The 13,997-nt window shown below is 37.7% G+C and overlaps 1 protein-coding gene across 3 annotated transcripts in view; it reads right to left on the minus strand.

Moving 5' to 3' along the window:
* The window catches only part of PLXNB2 (plexin B2), a 250,246-nt gene that overhangs the window by 20,937 nt on the left and 215,312 nt on the right, over positions 1 to 13,997 (minus strand). For all 3 annotated transcript variants that reach the window (XM_015628206.1, XM_015628207.3, XM_015628210.1), the window contains 11 exons: positions 12,811 to 12,947; positions 11,979 to 12,146; positions 10,875 to 10,983; positions 8,964 to 9,191; positions 8,349 to 8,525; positions 7,747 to 7,886; positions 6,621 to 6,721; positions 4,161 to 4,390; positions 2,954 to 3,135; positions 2,136 to 2,202; positions 1,873 to 2,019 (listed from right to left, as the gene is read on the minus strand). In XM_015628206.1, the coding sequence (XP_015483692.1) occupies positions 1,873 to 2,019; positions 2,136 to 2,202; positions 2,954 to 3,135; positions 4,161 to 4,390; positions 6,621 to 6,721; positions 7,747 to 7,886; positions 8,349 to 8,525; positions 8,964 to 9,191; positions 10,875 to 10,983; positions 11,979 to 12,146; positions 12,811 to 12,947 (1,686 nt within the window). The remainder of the gene's footprint in view (positions 1 to 1,872; positions 2,020 to 2,135; positions 2,203 to 2,953; positions 3,136 to 4,160; positions 4,391 to 6,620; positions 6,722 to 7,746; positions 7,887 to 8,348; positions 8,526 to 8,963; positions 9,192 to 10,874; positions 10,984 to 11,978; positions 12,147 to 12,810; positions 12,948 to 13,997) is intronic.

Here is a 13,997-nt window from a genome sequence, read left to right on the forward strand (position 1 = left end):
ACAATTAGAGAGCAGACAACTGCTCTATGCTGTACTTATCCACCTTGTCTCACTTTCAGGCAGAAGTGAAGGAATTAACTCATGCTTTAACCTACATTGGTGCCCAAATGCTCCCTAACTGTTCAGAGTTGCCACAGCATCATCATCATCATGCCAAAGATCCCAAAAACTAATGGCAGTAGTGCCCCCTCCATAATCTTTTACGATACGTATATACACATATACATACATCTCATCAACTTCCACACATACACATACTTAAAATATTTGTTTGATGGGAAATCTGTCAGTCTGGACCAAATATTGCTATTGTACAATGGTACAATGCTTAAAATCTAGCTAATAAGTGTGTTGTGTATCTGGTTGCATACATGAATTTTCTGCCTTCGCACTGATTAATTTAGTTTAATTGCAGTTATTTTTTTTGGTTTTTTTTAAATGCAAATAAACAGACCAAGTAAAGAATTATTGCCATTAAGACTTACATTATTAAGACATGGAAATAAATTTTGTTTTCCATACACAATACAAATTATAGCCAGCATTGCCAATCAATACATTTTCTGTGTGTGGAACTTAGAAAGATCAACTAATCCTCAAAATATCAGTTGAACTTAACATTTCTTCTTGCCCAACACATTCTTCATTCAGGCACTCTAGGTCACAGTTTGGTGTCTCCATGAGTGCAAGTCCTACAGTACTCTTCTCCCATCAGCATCCTTTCAGAATACATAAAATGGTGATTTCCACACCCCACCCCCCCAGGATGAAATAAAGCTTTTCATTAAATTTCTATTCTATGCTGCATATACGTCACTGCATCTTTCTTAGTTGAAGACAACTACAAATTACTCCTAACATGTCAATAAAAAAGAAATTGGAAAAAAAAAAGAATCAGTCTTTGAAGGACAGTCTGTGCATCTTTGATACTCACTACACTGTACCCTGAAGAAAACCAGCAAGACTGTCAGAAAGAGTACAATTACATTTTACACTCCCTGAAGAGCTAAAGAGTGGGCTGCTAGAATTTTTTCAAAAGGACAGTGAATCTGTGTTCTGGAGTATGTTTGAAAAGTGATGGAATTTCTGACAGTGAACAGAATTAAGTTAAAGTAGAATTCATAATAGAAAAGAACTGGACCATGGCACTGGTGATTAGATTCAGGGGGAGGCTGAGTTCAGAGGGGGAGTTCCCTTGCCAGGAGTGTCCATTTCATTCCACTTGAAGCAGCTAACACAGGTCTCCAGAACTGGCTGTAGAGGCACTGTAGGGAATTATTTCCCAAAGAGGAAATAAACAACTTTCAGTGCCAGTTGGGCTGCCCACGTTCAGGAGATTTTGACTCACACAGAAAAAAAAAATGTAGAACGAGGTTCATAAAGTGTTTTGGAGATTATGGAGGCATCTCACAGGACTGCAGAGGAGCACAATCTGGTATGCTAATAAAATGATCTCTAAAATGATGTTCATTCTCTAAATATGCTGATCAGCAGCAATTACAAGGAAGAAAATCTGAAGTTCAGGCATAATGGCAGAGCAAGAATTCTGCAAAAATCAATTGCCAATGAATTTAGACGGGAAAAGGGGAGGAGCCAATTATCCTGACCACTTTTGAAATTGAAAATTATGAAAGGGATTTATTGAAATGGATTCTGCACTGGCAGGATTTGAATTTTATGTCTGAAGATACTTTGTAATTCTGTTTTCCTGCTTGGAGACTTGTTTTGGTCAAACAACTGACAATCCTGCCCATGACCAGAATTTCTATGCAGTTCACAGTAGTCTAGAAAACTGTGTACAGATTTAACACTATAAGAAAAAAATTTAAAATAAAAAATTATTTTGTAATCTATTAATCATGCTTTGCTTACCAACTGTGTGTACTCTACATCATCTCCCAGTAAGCCTGTGTCATTCAGTGTATACTTTGCTTTCTTCAGTACAGCATCCACTGGGCCTTTTTCTACTTGGTGTTTGATAGCCTTGAACAATTTATAAAGAGGCTCCCCAGCATTGTCCTATGTAAAGGAAAGGAAATCAAATAAAGCAAAATCAAAAGATATACTTAGTGTAGCTTTTTTAAGTATTACTGATTAAAACCAAAACCCCACAGGCAACAGACTTCAACTCTTACCTTGAGGTACTGATATAAACAAATAGACATCCAGTTAGACAACATTCTCTCAACAACCGTTTCAGATCTGAAAAAAAAACCAACCCTGAATATAGTAAGGGCACTTAATGACAAGGTTTAAAAAAAAACAAAACACTGCTTGCTTGAAATATAACATTTTTACATGCTTAACTGCATTCAGTCTCCTAATGCAATGATTTCCCTATAGAGTTTTGAAAGCATATACTTGCTTTAGGATAAGTGCTTTGTATTGCTCATCATTCCTGAGTAGGTACCTTCATCTCGCTACTGAAAAAGCACACATACTTTATTCAAAATTTCAAATTGTGTCTACACTGTGAGAGCTAAAAAATTAACCCAGTTTTGCAGTTACTGGGAAACCTACTGCTTACAAAGCTAAAACATACACAAAGCAAGATCTATTGAAATTTATTGGGAATAGCATCTGGGTTAAAACACTAGTGCAAGCCCTCACTGAATGCACAATGCAGCTGATTACATTTGCTCATTATGGAGGTGATGTGTGATATAAATGGTAGCTCATTTGGAATAAAGTTAGATTAAAAAGTAAATGAAATGTTCAGTGTGGTATTTCAAAGTAAGGTGTTTCTGCACTGTAGTATTTGAATAAGCAGTCCTGCCCAGCATGCTGCTGGTGCCTTCCACAGCTGCTCCTTATGGGCTTGTCTTGCTAATGTGCTTGGGCCAAGCTATTTCTGACTTTTACAGATAGCCAGCGTTTCGCCACAGTCACACTGCAAAAGAATCATGTTCACAGAAAGCCAGAGACATACAGAAAATATGACAATCATTCAGACCTTCTTAGCATCAGCTTTGGATTTTTGGCCACAACATACTGCTCCATCAGTTCTAAGAACAGCGTCCTCATGATGTCAGTGTAGTATTCTAGTTTTCCATGTAAAGCAACAGTCAGTAAAGATGCAAAATACACTTTAGCTCGAGCAGAGAACTCCCTTTGGATTTCCAGCGTGTGAATAAACTGAAAAAGAAAACAAAGGTAAAATTAAGTCAGATGACAGGTTTCTGAAGAACCTCAACACTTGTCTGCCCTAAGAAGACAAGCAATATTATTTTACTATTGAATCTCCTAAGCACTAAATCAAAAAGTTTTCAGAAGTTTGAGAGAACTTCTTATAAGAAAATGTTGCCTAAATTTTTTAGATACACAATGTACTGGACTGACCTAAGGAATACTTATATACTTAACTAAAACCTTATCTAAAAAGGATGTTTTAATTAAATGTAAAATAGTGTTCCGTGACAGTTTAAAAAGAGAAAATCAACTCCCCTCTCCCCCAAATTCCCAGTCCTTTCACATCAAATTACAAAGACACTAATGTAAGTACACCTGTAAATGTGCTCTCATCTGCCATAAGCTCTAATTCTGCCATTAACTAGCTCAATACTGGGTTCTCATAAAAAAAAAAAAAAAAGAGAGAGAGACAGAGAGAGAAAGCTAGAAGCCTAAATCTATATTTAGGTGTCTGACAATGAGCTTCAGTTTTTGAGAATGAGCAATTATAAGTCTCTTCAGAGCAGCTGTGAGCACTCATCAGTGTTGATGAATAGGCCACTTGAGGAGCCTCTACCTTCATTGGGGCAGAGATTCTGGCAGACGGCTGTCCGTAGGTGACTCCCATGAGGAGCCAGGATGGCTTAAAAGGGAGTCCAAAAGTCTTAAAAGGGAGTCCTTTTAGTCTTAAAAGGCTAAACCAAACTTTTAGCACCTGTTTTTATGCCAGATTGGGAAATACCTGCTTTTTACAACCATTGCAATGTTGATTAACTCCATATTACATGACCTAACACAGAACTATGAGATCCAACAGGAAGCTCTGGCTGTGATGCCACATATCTGCAGTGGTTACTGTGAAATCAGAACCATATGAAAATCACTTATTTTTATTAATTTTGGTTCAGCTGTGCTTGCAAACCTGCTGTCTTGCACACATATACACAGGTATGTCTAGTTAAGAGACAAGGTGAATCTACTGCAGTACTCACGTTAATGAGAAATGATTTGCTGTTGAGGAGGTTGGAGAACTGGTACAAAGCCTGCTCCACGGTCTGGCGCCTGGCCTCAGGAATATCCAGCTTTCCTGTAATCATCACATCTTTCTCTCCATCTTTGGAGGGCAAGAAGAAGACTCTGTCCGTGTATGTTTTGTAGTCTAGTACTGGAATTCCAGCTTCATTGATGTCGTTTGTCTGATCCTCCATCTCAATCATTAGATCTGCAATATGCAATGCAGTTTAGTGGTTCAGTTCAAAAATTCTGGAGGTTTTTTAGGCAATACAAGCTCTTTGAGTGCCTTGCAATAGTGAAAAAGCAACTCAGCAGCAAAAACTTATTTCATTTCACATTTTCTCTTGCTATTTTTAACAATCATCCTATTAACTATAACCACAGCTAATCCTGTGGTGACATGAGGATAACTGCCTTTAGCACTGATGGTTTCCTTGTTGTTGCCTGTAAAAGGGCCTTTATGGTGTCTGTGTGAGTTCATGTAGATGAATGCAGGATTACATTCATCTAGAGAACTAGAAAAAGACACTGCAAATTTTTTTGCAGTTTGGTTTTATTTTTCTTTTTTCCCAATCCATATTCTATACCCTTTGAGTCTAGTTAGTACAGAAAGTTCTTTTAAAAACACAGCAATCCAGGAAAGAGAGGTTTAAAGTGTAAAGCAAGTTAATTTAATAGGAAGGAAGGGGCTGGCAGAAAGGAAGAAGGTTAAATGGTTGATTGAAATTGATGGAAATATTTCTGTGGGACTGAAAAGCCTGAAATTTTTAAAAGGGGCAAAAATTAGAATTGGAGCAGCTACTATGATGAAGGCTTTCCAATTACCCAATATTGCTGATTAATTGGAATACCATGTTAATTAATATAGCGACCTATTGTCTCAGGAGTTTTATTGCTCTTACTAATTCATTTTCCTCTTTATTTTATAGCATACATCAAAGCTGAGGGACAAAGAATCTTCTGGTTTCCCTCTGTGTGGTATTAATACTTCCTTCCTGCTGTCCTTTCCTTGGCTATCTTTGTTCCTGTGTATTTTAGAGAGTTTGCACTTTGTGCTGTTGACATTACAGTTTCACAGTATGGAACCAGAATGTGCTTTGACTTCAGCACTTCAGCATTTCATTTAACTGTAAATCAAGGTGGATGTAGTTTAGGAACTGGATTACTCCTTGAATGTGCATTCTACTTCCCTAGTGTTTGTACTTTGTGGAGCAGAGAGGAAACTTTCAACCCAACAGGTTGTATGAAGGTGCAACTCTCTACTCTTGCCCCAGCAAGAGAAAGGTACCTTCTCCTTTCAGAAATGGGTATGGAGTGCCCTGGGAGAGGTGGAGAGAGAGAGGGAGAACCTTGCTAGATCCTCTCACAGTTCAAAATGCAGTTTGAAATGAAGCCCATTTGGGACTGATTCAAATATTTGCTTGCCCAGCAAAATAGTTTGTGTCCAGAACCTGGAAAGAGTTGGTTTTCAGAGAAAGCAGTAAAGAACATCCTGTCCCAGAAATGCCAGAAAAAAAAAGACTGAGGGAGGCTTACAGCATGACTGAAATCTTTGAGATATCCTGAGCTTCTTAAGTTAATGTCAAACTCTAACCTGAAATTGGTGTTTTATTCAATCTTGCTTTTTAGCCACAGTCAATATGAAATAGTGTTTTCTCTTCAGCAATAAAGCATGTGGGTAGGTAGTTTTTCTTAATAGAGATTATTTCAACACGACCCAACAGCAAGTATAATTCAGATAATGAGGTGACATTTCATGGTAATCATTTAGGCCAATATTTGCAATGTTTGCACTCAAATGCCTAATTTAAGTATTGCAATGAGCAGTTCAACATGTAAAAATGCTGAGCCTTTGCACATCCTGCTGCCTTCCCTGGGATGATGCCTCTACATTTACACAGAACAATTAGCTAGCTTCTCTAATCAACCTGAAGATTTTCCCATGGTGAACAGGTTAAAATGCTATTTCTTTCCTGTGAGCTTACCAAATTATCCCTTTGTATGCTGATGGCTGCAAATAAATTTTGCAGCTCTGAAAACAGTTTTTAATGTGCATTCATTGGACATACAGTCATTGTGCTAAATATTAAGTGTACTGTTAGTCACTCTAAAACATTCTTGTCCTTGTGTTAATGGCAAATCACATTAATGGCTATAAGTAACCCCAATCTCAGTTTCTACTCACAGTTTCTAACTCTGTTCTTCCTTTAGGCAAAAATAATCAATTTCTTTTAATAATCTCAGCTACCTATTTTATTTTATTTACTTCTCTCATACATAATAGCAAAATATCTGCTCTATGTCAATGTCAGTAATGAAGACTACTAAGATGTATTGATTATTTGTTCCCAGAAGACAGTTTTAGTGAGCTAGCACCATTGCTCCAGCATATCTTGATTGCTGAAGAGGACCCACAGCAGTAAAAATATTTGTGATACCTGTGAACTCCTTCTTGCACCGGTCTCTGACACTCTCCTCCAGGCCTTCAAGCTGTGATTTAATTTTTTCATATTCTCGTTCCGCTTGTTGGCTCTTGCGTCTTTATGGAACAGAAGTAAGATTTTAAAAAAGTTACAAAACGCAAAAGTAAATAATTTGCAACAGTTCTCAGAGGGAAGCCCAATGACTGGAAGAAATTTTCATGGCTTGGATTTTTTAAAATACAGAAGAAACAGACTGGAGGAGGAAAACAGCGACAGTGGCCAAAATCTTTCCATGTAAAGGAACTTGGCTCTATTATGGGCTGGTTGCTTCAAAGCAGACTTGGGCCAGTAATTTAAAATCCAGTAAGTAGCTACAAAAGCTTTCAATCATGTATCAAGAACAGGAACTCAGTTTGTATGCATTGTACAAGGACTGCTTGCAACATGTCCTGCTCTGGCTCTAAGCCACCCAGGGGTGTCTGGGATCAAACTCAGAAGGTTTGATGGAGGTTCACAGGAACTGTACAGCACATGCTTCAGATGTATTGATATGTACCACAAGAGTGAAATCCACCTCTTCCTGAGGGACACTATGAGGCCCTCATTACTAACCTTAAAATTAGACTAAGTAGGTTTTAAGTGAAATACAGACATATATTCTGGCCCTTTATGAAGCATGAATTCCAACATCAGCCATGAAGTTTGTGTGTAGGTAATGCATCTGGAAAGGTGAAAATGACCCCTTAGTCATAACCATTCAGCTCAGACCTTCAGTGCTGACTGAGGCAGCATAAATGTTGATGGGTATTTATACAGTATAACTTATCTCCTTCACAAGTGCCACTTTAGCTGGCATTTCAAAAGGGTATGTGTGCAACTCAGTTTGCAATTGTTTACTTGGAAAGCCTGGGACCAATTGTGTTTATATAAAAAGGAGGGACTGGGCTGACTGACACCAAGGAATTTGGCATGTGTGAGAGGAATAAATTGGTGCTCATACATATTTCCAGCTGTAACTCCTTTTCTTAAGTCTACAGCTCATAAGAAAGATGAAGATAGTCTCTGTAGACTGAGCTGAAAACAATCAGGTAGTACCTTGAAAGCTTTAGGGAAACAAAAACACCTAATTAGAAGAACTTACCTGTAACAGATGATAGAAATGCCAATGATTACTATCATAGGAATAAGTACCAGTGGCAAAATAAGATTCAGTGGGATATCAGTCACACGATTATCATATTCCACCCTTCCAAGGATCCATTCCCGGAGTCCAAATTTTACCTAGTTAGATAAAAACAGACATTTGTCTCAACAAGTTCAAATGTAAGGTGGTCCACTTCTCAGTTGCACTCTAAATTCTTAGTAATTTTCACAAGCGAATTTCTAGCTGAAACTGCCAAACAAAGGAAATATTTCTGACTATTTTAAACTGAATTTGGGTTACTAGCACTTTATTCCATGAAATAATTTAATTTTGCTCAGATGAGGAAGAAAGATCCTCTGTCTGTCTGGCTAGAGTTCTACATTTCTTTATGATGAAGGTAGAAGGCATTTGGCAGCCTTGAGACTGCTCTTTACGTGTGACATCTTTTATGCAGTAGGCAGAAGCTGGAGGAAGAAAGAACTGCAAAGAGCTTTTTCACAGTACTACAACAACTTTGGAGAACAAATTACTTCAGTCAAGAGGCACTGCAAAAGTGTTATTGATACACGAAACTAAATTCTACAGAGAAGGTAACATACAATGAATTCAGGAAGGTTATTGATGGTATCTCTCTTCTGCCGTTTCTTTGGTTGAGGCTGTACTTCTGGTGGCTCACAATATAAGTCCGTTTCAGTTAGAGTTTTTATATTGCACGGCTCATCACCCACAAATGCCTGGGCCTCATCTATCGTCATGGCTTTGTTCAGGTTACTGCCCTAGACAGAAAATAAAACGCTAAATTATCATTGCATTTTTAGCAGCAGATATGATTTGCACTGCAGCCTACACAACAGCAGAGTGATTGGGAGTTATGTGATTCCTCTCCCTTCCTTCCTGGTGTGAGATGAGATCCCTTCCAGTTCTTGGGAGGTCTGCTGGGAGAGGGCATTTCCAAATGCAAATGCCAGACTCAGCAGGAGGGGGGCATCCTCAGCAAACCCAAAGTTCGGCTACAAAGATAGGAACTCTCTCTGAGAAGGGGTGTGGGGAGGAAATGGGAGCTGTCAATGTTTATTGTCTAGCAGAGGTAAGGGACTCCACCAAGAATTTGGGGTATAGCAACAAACACCTGCTAAGGCTTTGAGAAAGGAATGAAAAATTCCAAACATGCTTCAAGGAAAAAATAAGCAAGCATCAACTTTTGACAAGTTTACCTTTGCATTAATAAGTTTGTTGACTTGTTTTTTGATGCCATCTGTGAAGTTTTCAAAAGTTGGGTCTGCGACATAGGCAAAGGAGTGGCTCTCATTTTTCACAACCAATTTATAATGATCCATTAGAATAACAGTGGTAATGTTATAGTTTTCTGGGTCTTCCAATATTGGAGGGGAAGAAAAAACCACTGTGGTTTCATTAAGTCTTGTAACAACCTTTCCATAAAACTGTAAGAAACAAGACAAGAAGAAGAACACGCACATTTCAGTCAGATTTGTTTCTGTACATAACTGTTCATAACTTTAGACTGTAGAAATAAAACCACTTAGTTTATATCCTCTCTATACAGCAGAAGTACCATAGCATAAATTATTTTTGAAAAAGAAAATGAAATAAATTTGTTGATGGAGATAAATCCTTGATTCACTATATTCTAGCAGTTGTCTGCAGAAGAAGCTTGGGCTATGGATCAGTTTCCTCCAATTGCCTCCAATTTCCATGGCTCTTTGCCACTGGACTGATACCATCAAATTCCACTCAGATTAGGAAGTTAACATGTCACCCTTAATCCTGATCATCTTCTGTACCTTTAAGTAGCTTGGGTCAATTCTTTTCTACTTACGCCACATAATACCTCATTGAACTTCAATACAATTATTAAGTGAAATTTTGGAATAAAATTCAACAGTTGTCACTCTGCTACTCAAGGTAACAAATGTTCAATTCAACAAATGTTTTTAGCCTGACACTTTCAGTCATTCAGTAACATCAACAGTAATAGGAACCCTCAATACTTATTCTATCAGCACCTCTGTTTCTCTCTTCATGACTCAATGCATCTTGATAGCTTCTCCCCAACATTACTGGTTGTTGAGTAAGTGAAAGCAAACCAAAAGATTAGAAAAGCTGAGTAGTCTGCAAAGTCTTAACGAAGAATGCATGCTATAAGTAATGCTGACTTAAACTAATAGGTTGAATATACATAAGAGGAGGTGTGAGAAATGTTGATAAACACAGTCAAGAATGCTAAATAGATTTTCAGATTATCCTGGGAGTCAAGATTATCAAGATAATTACCTTTTGAAGTTTATGGCCTAAAAAATGTAGGCAGCTTTCCTCTTAAAAATCTTTAGTAATTGGGTTCTAATTGATCCCAATCCAGCTGGCTTTGGCATACTCTAAAAGTTGAATCATGCATATAAATACCAAACATGCACATTACCAACTCTCTATGGCTCACAAGACAGTCTTACAATGAAGAGAAAACCCTAGAAAGAGTCTTAAAGTGCTCTTACTGGAAGATCACTCTAAGGTCTAAATCATGTCATTAAATTGTGATCTTCACTAGAAGTAGGGGAAATTGAGACTATTGGTAATGTCAGTTCCTCTTAGCAGGAAATGCAAGGATTTTTTAAAATATTATTTTTCACAGCTTTTTGTGACCTGTTGCAGGTGGGATATGCACGAAGCAACAAAGAAAAGAAGACTTGGTTCATTGAGATGTGAGGAAATAAAAGAAACTGATTGTGCAAAGCTGAGTAGTCTGCATTGTCTAGATTTAAATCCTGCTTCATGCAAATTGCTAATGCTTGCAGGGGGAGAAGAAGGAGAAAGATAAAGAAAAAACAAACACCTCCAAATTCTGAAATACATCTTTTATCCTTATCCATATTGAATGAAATCAATTTTAAAGCAGAAGATTGCAAAGTACAAGTGAATGTAAGGCAAAATGGTAGGAAAGTCAAGATCTTCTTCCACAAGAAAACCCTGAACAGACTCAGGGATCTGTTCAAACCTTATTTCAGTCCAAGCCCAGTGGAGTTCAGTGGGAAAGTCTATATGCAGTTTTTGAACAGATTATATGTTGTACATCCAGTGTTATGCCTTTGGGGGAAAAGAAAGAAAATTACCCTTTTTTGATTCATCCTTCCTGCTTCTGGACGCTCTGCATATACCACCAGTGAGAAAGTCTGGATGAGCTCAAAACCAGTTCCAGTTACTGTAATATTTCTCCCTCCACTGCAAGACAGAATTAAAAAAAGGAGTCAAGTCATTGGCAGACTACCACAGCTATACACTGCTTCATCCTGCACTGCTACTGGTTCCACTGAAAAAAACCTATGTATAATGCCTATATGACAGTTAGATGTCCTAGAAAAAGGACTTCTGCTAAAGCTATTGATGATGAAAGCATTTAAAAGATCAATGTCAACTTAAAACTCTATTTAAAACAGCAAAATTGAAAAAAGTACACATTGCTTTGCCAGGATTTTTGGCTGTACATTGATGCCAATCTTTGTGTGTTTTACTTCTCCAATATTGCTATTAAAATCATTCTGCCTACAATACACACATAGAGACAAAGGTGAAAGTATATTTTCCACAGGTCTGTAGGGACCTGGCTTCTCTATTCGCTTTTATTTGCAGCACATTGTTTAAAAAATAATACATTCACATAAGCAGAAGAATGAATGCAAGTTGCCAGTGGGAATTAAAGTCATTGAAGTGACATGGATTTAGAGGGATAGTCTACCTCAAAGCAATCCATAAAAATAGGCTTTAGTTTATATAGAAGAAAAAAAAGTGATTTAAATTCCATGGGGTAAATCACTATTGATCTACCAAAGAAAAATTCCAGGCCCCAGAGTCACCCAACCAAAAATGAAAAGGAAACATTAAAAACAAATCCTATTTTATACAAGATCACTCAATATTCAAGGAGACAGGTACTAATATCTCCAAGAGAAGTCACAGACAAGTTTATTTTTAATGTTCTATTAGGTCATGATGTTACACTTTTTACATTGACCTTTGAAAAGGGATGAAAATTTGGAAGTAAACAAAATACTTTCAAACATCGATTGCAGCTAAGACCACAAACCCTACATACCTAAATGTGTGCATTGATAAAGCACAGGAGTTTATTCCAAACAATTCTATATTTAATATTTTTATTACATGTTACACATATCTAAAGCTAGTTGTGAAAAAAATTATGACAAACATTTCATTACCTGCTGAAGCTATTTACTGGGAGGAATTTGGTGACAGTAGGATTCTCACTGTATGTAAACAGCTGTGGTACAGGAATTCTCGTGCCCCCATAGTTCATTATGACTAGAACAGGTTCAACCTTGTTATTACGTCCTGTAATGCAGATGATCTCGTCTCCAAATTCAGTACTAAATTGGAGAAGAAAACAAAGAGGAAACATCTTCTGTTACTAACGTTATGGAGTTTTGTGTTATTTTACTATAAACTCCAGAACACAAAACCAGGGCTCTATTTTTGCTGGGTACCAAGTAGTTATGAGAGGAGATAACAATTCTGTCAGATCACTCAAGCTTTTTAAAAAAAGAGATAATAGGATATAACAACAAACAGTGTACAAACACAGGAACAATGCAGGGTCAGCACACTTAGTGCTCTTCCTTTTTTTTGAGAAAAAACAAGGGCAGCAATTAATAAAAGGAAAAAGAAGGGAGAAGAGCAAAGTATGGCAGACTAGAAAATTAATATTAAATACAGAACCACTGATGACATGCTGAGTGAAAGCATGGGTGAAAGTGGGTTTGAAGCAGCCATATAGCAGAGAAAGCCAAAATGGAGAAATCTTTGGACATCTAAATTCTCCCACTTAAGGTGTTTTTACAGCTGCTCCATCCGCTGAAGCCTCTGAGTGAGTTTCTGTCTCAATGTTATGTGCAGAACTCCATTGCATGGAGTTGCATTGCATTGCATTGTCACGAAGATATGACAAGGGGTTTGTTTAATTTATAAAGGGCAGAAAAGGTTGGTGCTTTTTTTGGACACAGCTCTGTATTGTTAGTTACTCAGGCTACGTACACATTGCAGGGCTGGCTACCGACTGAAACTTGAACATCCTTCTTGGAACCAGTGGCTAGATTTACACCAGAGATGGTAAGTCTGGTTCCACCTGCTTGTGGACCACTTTCAGGCCTTATTTGAGAAGGATGAGGTTCCTGCAAAGAGAAGATGGTCAAACTAAGTGAGAAAATTAAAATAAAATTTATACTAGTATTACTTAGTTTAAGAGGTAATGTAAGGTTAATATTATGACCTGAAAAAGAATAAAACTAGAGCAATGATGGACAAATCTTCTAAAATAAAACAAAATCTTTTACTATTCATGTTGAAAGAAGTAACAGGTAATGTGAATGCACATTTTTCTTTATTGTATTTTATGAGGCTTTATACAAGTTTCAATTCCCTATCACAAAATGTGCTGCCATTAAGATTGTGAGGGCTTCCTGTTGGATTTCCTGGTTTCATACCAGGATTTAAGATTTCTCTCTTCTTTATGGCTGAGTCTTCATCTTTTCTTACCCTTTCCTATATTCTGTGCCAGCTACAGGAGACAAAGAACAAGGTTTTCAAAACTCACACTAAAACAGAAAGAATATAGAGATTCCCTTTATTTCATAAGGCTCTCAATAACTGTGATAAAACTGTTAACCTATTCTTGACCAATAAAGTTGCTAAGAAAGAAAATCAGAAAATGCTCAAATTGTCTTAATGTACCTAGAACCTTGGAGTGGGTTCCTTATAGCCAATTAAATCAAGCAGACACACTTCAAATTGTTATAAAAATTGTTTTATATTTAAATTTCTCCAGAAGTTCCCTACTTTTGTTCTCAATACAGTCTTTGTGTATTGTGTAAATGATTGTATTCTGGGAGCTCCAACAAATACCGTAAATTAACAGTGAGGGCTTTTCATGAGCAGCATGATTTAATTACTTCGTCGCTAAGTAGTTTCTGCTTCCAGTTGAGAAAAGCATCCTTATTCAGGACCACACTGAAGCTGCTGAATCAAGGGGATGACTGAAGCTGAGCAAGCCGCGTGATGTGGCCTCCAGCCGGCTCCGGGTGACACTGCCTGCTGACCCCACGCCTCACCATGCCTACAGACGTGCCACAGCCCTCGCACCCATGGGGCCACAGCTGCTGAGCCTGCAGGCAGCACTGTGCCCTGGGCAGGCAGCACTGTGTCCTGGGCAGGCAGCACTGTGC

Source organism: Parus major, chromosome 1A, assembly GCF_001522545.3.
Source record: "Parus major isolate Abel chromosome 1A, Parus_major1.1, whole genome shotgun sequence".
Classification (NCBI taxonomy): Eukaryota; Metazoa; Chordata; class Aves; order Passeriformes; family Paridae; genus Parus; species Parus major.